This window comes from Nipponia nippon, unplaced genomic scaffold, assembly GCF_047370975.1.
Source record: "Nipponia nippon isolate SJK-2023a ecotype South Korea unplaced genomic scaffold, ASM4737097v1 scaffold_9, whole genome shotgun sequence".
NCBI lineage: Eukaryota > Metazoa > Chordata > Aves > Pelecaniformes > Threskiornithidae > Nipponia > Nipponia nippon.
In genome coordinates this window covers 25,953,814-25,962,827 of record NW_028262413.1, presented here as the reverse complement: position 1 = coordinate 25,962,827, position 9,014 = coordinate 25,953,814, and the positions used below count along the sequence as shown (strand labels likewise).

General features: G+C 47.7%; 1 protein-coding gene across 12 annotated transcripts in view; it reads left to right on the top strand.

The window, feature by feature from the left end:
* Positions 1 to 937: 937 nt before the first annotated feature.
* TRIP4 (thyroid hormone receptor interactor 4) overlaps positions 938 to 9,014 on the top strand; it is a 51,837-nt gene continuing 43,760 nt past the window's right edge. For 11 of the 12 annotated variants that reach the window (XR_015701716.1, XR_015701717.1, XR_015701718.1 and 8 more), the window contains exons 1-6: positions 963 to 1,078; positions 1,822 to 1,988; positions 2,207 to 2,346; positions 5,749 to 5,982; positions 6,930 to 7,008; positions 8,840 to 8,969. Coding sequence is in view for 8 of the 12 variants with exons in the window: in XM_087745519.1 (XP_087601645.1) it covers positions 993 to 1,078; positions 1,822 to 1,988; positions 2,207 to 2,346; positions 5,749 to 5,982; positions 6,930 to 7,008; positions 8,840 to 8,969 (836 nt within the window). In the remaining 4 variants the exon portion in view is untranslated. Of the gene's footprint in view, positions 1,079 to 1,821; positions 1,989 to 2,206; positions 2,347 to 5,748; positions 5,983 to 6,929; positions 7,009 to 8,839; positions 8,970 to 9,014 lie in introns of all 12 variants that reach the window. The other variant, XM_009469613.2, reaches the window with a different exon arrangement.

The following is a 9,014-nucleotide window of genomic DNA, read 5'->3' as shown; positions in this document are numbered from 1 at the left end:
TCATGACAAACGAAATCACCGTCTCCCCGATGTCAGGCTCCTTTGTGGCCGCTGCACCCCACGAACGCGACGCGAGCTGCGTGGGTGGCTGAGGGTCTCGCTGTGCTTCAGTCCGGCAGTTGCTGGGGCCAGAGGCTTTTGCCTTCGTGGAGGTGATGAACCTCGCTCCCCGATACCCAGCTGGAGCTGTTTTTTCTAAGAAATCACAGTGCCCTTCTTCAGCGTGTCCAGCGTCTCAGTGATGTTGGTCCCAAACACATTCCCTCCCTTTCTGACAGTTATTGCTCCCTTTATCTTTTAATGTTCATCCTAACATGTGTTTCCTCAACCAGGATTTTACTCCTGGCTGGTTTTTTTTTTTTTTTTAATTCTCCATTCACTTATATCTTGTGGTGCTGGCTCATGTGAAACGTGAGCTAAGAATAATATGTTATTGCTGTTTGGGATGTGTTTTTGTTTGTTTTTTAAAGAGTGGACTATGACACCCTAAGCCTAAGCCTAACCCTAAATATTCCCTCCTCGTCCTGCAAGCCTGCGTAGAGCAGTGAGCTGCATTTTTTCTTTCATGCAAACTTACACCGCTTTTTTTATGTCATGCAAACTTACACCGCTTCTGCCGTTTGATTTCAGAGGAGTTTCCCGAGAGAGGGAAGAGCCGGCTCCGCAGACGTTTCCCAACCGTGAGCAGAGGGAAGGCGCTGGGATCCACCCCTCAGGGACCCCCTCTCCTTGCTCTGCCCGGCTGGGGAGGATGCTTAGCGACGGCAGGGGCTGCTGCCGGTCCCCGAGGCTCAGCTCGCCTTCCTGCCCCATCTCCTCAGCAGCCGCGGAGGGACGAGGGCCGCTTTCCCTCGCCTTCAGCCGCGGGGGACGCCCCATGGGGAGAACCGGAGCCGAGGCCCGGAACCGTGGCGCCGCGGCCGCGTTCCCGGGGGGAGGGGGGGGAGGGTGTTGGGGCGGTGCGGCGCTGTTTCCCTTCCCCCGCGCGGAAGATGGCGGCGCCTAGCCCGCTCCTGGCCTGGTGCGTCCAGCACCTGCGCGGAGACTTCGGGCTGGACGTGGGCGAGGAGGTCGTGAGGTGAGCGGAGCCGGGGGCGTCGGGGCGGGCAGGAGCCGGGGCGGGCCCCGCTTGGGGCCGTACTCTCCGCCGGGGCCTAGAGGGTCTCTCCGCCCCGGCCCGCTGTGACAGGTCGCGGTGGCCCCTCGCGTCGCCTCCAGGTGTCCCCCACCCCGACCCCATGGGCCGACACAGAGGGAAAATGGTGTTTTCTGAGCCACTCTCAGGGGACCCGGGGATCTTCGCCCTGGGTTGCCCCTCGGGTGGGGTTGCCCCTCGGGTGGGTGCCCCGTGAGGGAACCGGGCGGTGGGAGGTGGCGGGGGTGTGGGGTCACTGTGGGCAGGTGAGGAAGGGCACACTGCTGTCTCCTTGTGTTTAAGCAGGAGCTTGTTGGTTTATGGTTAGATTTTTTACGTGAGTTGGTCGGAACCAGAGTCTCAGGGTGAATTTTTTAGTGTTTGGCAGAAGGGTCGGGGGGATGTCACTCTGCGCTGGAGCAGGGGGAGAAAAATAATTTATCTTACATTTTTTTTTCAGTGAAACAACCACAATGGGTTTCCTAAAGTGTCTGTCTCAATATCTCACAAGGCTTTCCTAAGGTGCCTGTCTCAAAATTTGACTCATAAACCCATTTCTTACCATGGTCTCTACAGAAACGTGATCTGAGGAGGAGAGATAAATTGCATACGTGTACAATTAGACCATTGGTTTCCTCAGAATAAAAGCTCCCTTACCCATTTTTGTCCTTTCCATGCTCTTGCAGGTACATCTTGTCAATAACAAACGAGGACGAGATCCGGGAGTATGTCGTTGACCTCATTCAGGGGACTGACGGGAAGAAGAGTCGGTTTGTAGAAGAACTGCTGGCGAGGTGGCGGAAATCCTCCCAGCTGCCGTCTGAGCCTTTGCCAGCGTATCGGAAAAAGGATGGTGAGTGTTATGGGGAGGAAGGAATTAAAGTCTCAAATAAGCTTGTCTCAGTTATTCTGTTTATAAACAATTACGTGCCACGAATGCCCTTGACTGGTCCTATTTGTGTTCTTCATGACAGCGTAAAGCCCATTTTCATTCACCAAGTAAGCGTTCAGGGACATCTTTCTCTTGCTGGTAGTTACCCAGCCTTTCTTTGTGCTTACGCACACTTCCAGAGACTTCGGAAGTGCCTCGGGCTGGAGACCACCAAGCGAAAAAGGGTAAACGCAAAGGAAGGAACAAGCAGGAGACGCCCGCGTTCGCTGAGCCAAGCGCACACATAGAGGAAGTAAAAACCCCCCTTGACCTGGCTAAGGTGAGTGGGTCTGGCACGCAGGGGCAGGCTGTGCCTGCTGGCTTGTCGCCAGGTGCTGAGGGCAGGCTTTGAACCTGGGTCCTGGGGAAAGGTCATATCAAATGCTAACAAAATATGTGGCTGGAAAGTGGAAATAAGCTTTCAGAAATATGAATCCTCCATCAGAGTCCTGATGAAGGGGATTATGTACCTGAAAGCATGTTTGTGTTTCACAGCTACATCACAGGGTCTAATGAATGCTTGCCTCCCCCTGGAAACCCCATCTTGTTTTATATACAGCACAGCTTCTGTGAGATACACGTTTGTGTGCCTTTGTTCACTCATAGACAGCATGCAGCATGGCAGCGATGAGCAAATACTTTGGCAGCCTTTGGGATAGGCAGGAGTCCCACGCTGCAAGCGCACTGTCAGCGTGTTATATCGTCACCCAGTTGCAGTGAGAGGGGTGGCTGTTCCTGTGCTTCGACTGTTCAGAGCTGACTGCGGATTTGGACAGCCTGTGCTCGTACCCTGTGTGTGTGTACAGGAGTCTCACTGCTGCGGGGCAAGTAATATGAGGATGGGGAGAAAAATTGTGTATGTTTGTGTCTATAACGGAGAGTAAAATAATCACCAGGTAGTGACTATGTCAAACTGGGTTTTACTCCTCCCAAAGAAGCCTGACAGCAGACAATGGAAATAGATGCTGTAATTTGTAACAAAAGGTATTTCTTTAAAGGAGAGGTGTGAAGGTTGAGGAATTAAGGAGGCCACCAAGTGGGTAGAACATTCCTTCTTGCTGTATTTAAAACTTCCCAGTCACACTCAATAAAGCTTTCATTGGCAACTGAAATATTTCAGGCTGCTTCAGAGAGGAACCCTTGGGCGCTAGACGGAGGAATCTGAGAGCCGTAGCGAGTGCCTTTCCACTGAGCAGCAGCTCTGGTTTGGCCGTTGCCCTCTCCTGTTCAGCTCCACTCCTGCACCTTTTTTTTGCAGTATTCATAAACTGAGACATTTTTTTGCAGTATTCATAAACTGAGCTGCAATAAAAGAAGCTGCAAAACAAGAGCATGGAAACACTATACAACAGGAAATCCTGCTATTTTCAAGCAGCACAAGGCCATGCAGCAAGCAGTAGTTGCCTTTCTCTGTGATAGTTAACTTTTTGCAGCAGACTTGCTTTGCATTCAGCAGAACCATTTCCCACAGTCAGCACATCAAGTATGCCAATCTTTGCTGTTAACTGTTGTTGTAATTTCCTAGGCTGAATTTCTGGATTTTATTTCTGGTGTAGTGGGTTTTGACTTGGAACTGCTTGCTGGGAATCCAAGCTCCTTCCTTAGGTACAGATCCAGCTGTACAACTATGGTCCCAGGTTGCATTAAATGTAGCAGATCACTGTCTGCTCCACAGAAATAAACATGTGGATGTGCAGCGCACTTGACTTGCATCGTTAGACTTGCAGTGGAGTCCTTCATGCTATAAACATCGAGCATGTTGCACCTCCCAAAATTTAATTCCATGATTTATCCAGGTGCAACCCTGACTGAGCAGCATCCAAATCCTGAGAGTCATGGTTGCACCTGAATAAGTATCAGAACTTAAATGTATGTTTTTAAATTGAAGTTTTTGTAGCAGGGAGGCTGAAAATGCTTAAAGTGTTCGTAAAAGTACTTTTTTGTAAAATAAAAAAGCACATTTTCTGAACTGGAGGGTTAAAAATGGACAGTAATGTTCCACTTCCTAGTACCTATCTTCTAACTTAATTAAAAAAAAAAAAAAACAAGAAAGCTCTGCCAAGGTTTGCTGACCAAAGTTGCTTTATCTGTGTTTTTTTTTTTTTTTTTTTTTGTGACAGTAGTGTTTGGATCTGGTAGTGGCAGTAAAACCAGTTGAGTGGAACTGGGGGGACTGGAAATGCTGCATCCACTTGTCCCTAAACCAGTAGCCTGCTGCTGCTGAGAGCAGGTAAAAAGAGTCAAGACAAGAGGTGTCCTAATGCCACAGTATGGCACCGTCACTGAGAAAAGCGGCGTGGGAGGACGTGGGATGTAGAAGCGGTGCTAGCTGAGGTGTGGGTTAGGGAGCAGCAGCGATCCTTTAGCGTGCAGCAGGCAGAGAAAGCAAGTTGTTGTTCTGTGGTGAATGAAAACAGGGTTTCTGGGAAAGGGTTTCTGAGAAATCCTCTTTTCTGTTGTTGAGAGAGACTGTGGAGAGGAGAGGCAAAGAACAGCTGCGCTTGAGCTGCAAGAGGATTTTCAAGTATGTCACAGATATGACAACTAAAGGCCAGAGAGTGCATTTATATTGGAGTGCTGCTCACTGAAACAGATAAGGGTAATAAGTCCTAGTCTTTCGTGTTCACAGCTAGCATGCAGTTCGTGGTTGAAACCAGTCTCATCTAGTGTTATGAGATAGGTTTGTGTTGGATTGTGTTGTGCTTGCTTTTCAAAGCATCTTTTTTTGAGTGTTGCTAGAGAAATGGTAGCAGTTGGCTTTGTTCTTTTTCCCTGGAATGATTTCTGTGCTGTAATTAATTCCTGCAATTTACTTCTCAACAATTCACTTCTCAGCCAGTACCTGCTGGAGAAGTCAGGTGGGAGGAGGAACCCTTTGTTTCTTTGATCAAGGTGTAAGGTCTGAGGGAGAAAACAGAGAACTCCACTATTAGATTATTGATCCAGCCATCATCTGAAACATCTTGCTTTGTTTCTGATGAGGGTTTCTCTACTTCGGCCTGACCCAAAGCTTAGCTCCTGCCCCAAAGCCTGACCCAATGCAGTCCCTGATTGAAACTCGGAGAAGTGCATCACAGAATCACTGATGCCAAGTCATGAAATGAGGAGAAGAATTTACATTACAGCTAAATGCTTGAACATGCAGTGCATGGAAAACCTCTGCTCAGGTGGCTGTGCCGGGTGGAAAATGTAAAAAATGCTGGGAGGTGAACTGGCTGTGAACGAAGAAGTCTTGCTGCCACCAACAGCTCTGTTTCTGGGGACAGGCACACACAGGACTTCATAGTTACAAACAGGATGTTGCTATAATCTAAATAGCCCTTGAAAATAAATCTGGGAGTAGCTGAGCTGTTAAATATGCGTGAGTTGATATTGCAGTCCGGAGGACTGACAGCGCGCCTGCCATCTGGACCCAAGCAGTTTTAGCTTTCACAGGCAGCAAACATCTAATGGATCAGCAACATCCTTACATCCTTGCTTTGTTTAGATTCCTTGGACCTTTTCTGGCAGGCCTAAGCTTTTCTTTCCGTTGAATCTGGGGTCTGGTCCAAGTTTCATCCCGGTTAGGCGCAATAACACTTGTCTGAGTCTCCCCAGCCTGTTCAAGGGTCAGTGCTTTCTTTTTGCTGCTGGTATTGCACTGTGAGTACAGTTTGTTTGTTTGGTTTTTTTTGCTTCTCAGGCACAGGAGAACAGCAGTGGAGTCAGCAGCAGTAGCAGTTCCTCTAAGAAGAAGCCCAAATATGTCAGCCTGTATACCAAGGAGGGGCAAGACAAGCTGGCTGTCCTGATCCCTGGGCGTCACACCTGCGAGTGTCTGGGCCAGAAGCACAAGCTCATCAACAACTGCTTGGTTTGCGGGCGCATTGTCTGCGAGCAGGAGGGCTCTGGACCCTGCTTGTTCTGTGGTGCTCTGGTTAGTAACGAGGTGGTTTTTATATGCCATGCTTGAACGTGGCGTAGTTTGCTCAGGGCTTTGAAATGGCGTGGGGCTGAATTAGCCTCTCAGATCAAAGTTCCTTTAGCAAAGTTCTCCAAATTCTAAAGCTGGCCAGGAAAGAACCTGTACTATCTCCTTCTAGGGGAAGGAGAATTGCTGTGGCTTTAAGTCACTTTGTGTTTCTTTTATGGTGTGCTGCATCAGAGAGCAGAGAGGTTTCCCTCATAATTTACATCACTTTGGAGCTTGCCTGATTTATGACAGTCTCCTGTGGCTGTCTTGTGCATCACACTAGTGTCCAAAATGTGTGCAAGGCTTCAGCCCCATCCTGGGCACAGCCCTGGTAGCCTTGTGAGGGGCAGGAGACATGGCCAGGGCCAGTGTGCTGACTTTTCTTCAACACTTGTGTGGTATGCATCATTTGGGATACCTGTTACACCCTGTATTTGGTTGGAAGGGCACCTTTTGGAGAAAGGTGGCAAGTTAATGACTGCAGATTAGGTAAAGTTAACTTCAGGAGAGAGGAAAATATTGGTTGGGTGAAGAAAATGTTTTAAATCAGATTGGTTGCTATTTTTAAAGATCTGTTTAACTCCAAGTGGCCAGCCAAGAGAGAGGACCTCTGTGTTAAGCATTGTTCATCTGCTCATGGAGGTTCTGAGTGCATTTCTCATCCTTTGAGATGACCTAGCAGTGTGCCCACCCACAGAACTGAGAAAGACCAAGCTGTACATTTCTCATGGATTGCTTTTAGTAAAGAACGAGCTTTCAGGATTCTCCCTGTGTAAATAACACTGAAGGGAAGGAGGTGTGGACTATCTTGGCCATTTTAAACAGCTTACCCTGAGCTGTTGTCCAAGGCTCTGAAGCTGGTCAAGCATGTGATGTCCTTCCTACGTCTTCATTTTCTTTTTTTTCTTTAGGTGTGCACTAAAGAAGAGCAGGACATTCTTCAACGGGACTCAAACAAGAGCCAGAAGTTGCTGAAGAAGCTCATGGCAGGTCAGTAGCAATTACATACCTGTAATATAATGAATCCAATCAGTTATGCAACAGCAGGAGCCCTCCTCTGCCTCACCGTGCTCCAGTTGCCTTGATGTTGTGTAGGAATGAGAGTGTGTGTGTCCTGGTGTGTAAATTGTCTAGATCCAGTCATCCAAATTATAAAGAATTGCTGGCAAAGTCTGAAGGTAATTCTTTCTTGGGAGCTGGCACTTGAATGTTTCTCTGGGATGTAAATTGCCAGGACAGTTTGTGAACTCTGTTTGCTTCAGACTTTACTGAGCCACCTGCCCACGTTTCTGCATGATGTTTGTGGTGGGCATTAAAAGAATGGCTGGGAAGACGGCTCCTTGTGTCCTCTCAGCAAGCACTCGGCAACATTTCTGGACTTCAACAGAGGTGATAACTGTGACTGTCAAATGGCAGCGTATAATGTCCTTACCCAGAGGCCCCAAGGCTGCTCATTAAGCATTCCTGAATCAATCACATGAACTGGATCATTGTAGCAGTCCTTGAAAATTAGGATAAGACTCACGTGGAATGTGTGCTGTGGAAGATGAAGTGCTGCTATCTGATTTGCTGGGTCTAGAGAGGTGGTGGTTAATATTTTCTAATGACTTTTCTTGTCTAACACTTATCTTGGGAGCTAAAAATAGGAACAGAGCCAAGGAAAGCAAGAGGAAATAATACCCAGTCTCCCAGTGAAGACCTGTGCATTATGGGGATGTTTGTCTGAGTTTAGCTGAAATATAGCCAAGGTCACAGTGTTCTTGGTTGAAGAATATGCTTTGCTGAAGAACTGGGGAAATATTTACTCTGGGTCTCAGTGTCAACTTCTCTTTAGAGCTGCTGGGATGGCAGGAAGTCCTGTAAGTCCTTGAGAGTAACAGCCGATCACAGAGTCTGTCTGTTTATAATCTTCCTGTAGAGTGCCTGATATACTTCAGGATCCCCTTTTCTTACCCATTTTATCGGTCTTCCCTTTTGCCCCTGCCAGGTCTTGCTTTGTGCATTATCTGTGTAGGTGAAAGCTGAAACGTGCATAGCTATTTGTCTCGCGAGTGAAAAAATGTGGATCAGTGGTGATAGCAGAATACAGGCTTTTTTGTTTCCCCGAAATAAAGGTGTTAGCCTCCGTGATGTCTTCTGTGAAATACATTGGTTTGTTCCATTGTGGCTTTGATGCAAACCTTTCCCCCCCACACTTTTGTTTGTTTGGTTGGTTTTTGGCCCCTTGCCAGAAATGGTAAGAAAGAAGAGATCATTGCTGGGAATAGATTTCTTCATCTCTAACAATAGCTGGTCTGAAAAACCTGCTGAGGTGTGCTGGGGGAGGATTTCGTTTGCGAGAGGCTCATACAGCAGCAGACGGCAGGCTTGCTCTGCGCGTAACTGGCAATTGTCATTGGTCTCTCCTGACCAAGAGTCTCTTTGTGGAGGTAAAAACATTTAGGAGAGAATTTGGCTTTTAGGAGGGGACTCACGGCCTGCGGTTGGTGATGGGTGGAATTTGGACTGCCCAAATGGTTAGGGAAGAGTGAAGGAGAATCAAAGACCAAGACTGTCTCTCTAAACGCTACCTAGACATTGTCACCGTAGTATTTAAATGCTTCCTCCTGTTTGGAGGAAGGAGTCTGTGAAAGGGGCTAGAGGGAAAATTGAGGTTTGAACCTGATTTGGAGAGGTGCTGATCTTGGTGCAACGTTCTTCTTTTAGCTTCTTGAATGACATTTGTTTTAGGGGACATTTCTGCAGCCAGCTCCACCAAGACTGGGCTTTAAACAACTGGCCTGTCCCTGACTGTTGAGCTGTGATTTATTTTCTATCTCAGGTGCTGAAAGTTCAGGGGATTTGGATGCCATAAGCAAAGACTTACTGCCTCGACAAGAAGCTAGACTGAAAGCAGGCCTGGAGATGGCTGTGAAACACAAAGACAAGTTGTTGGAATTTGACAGGACAAGGTAAGATACTAGCTGTGAGACTATTGTGAAATAATGTAAATTATC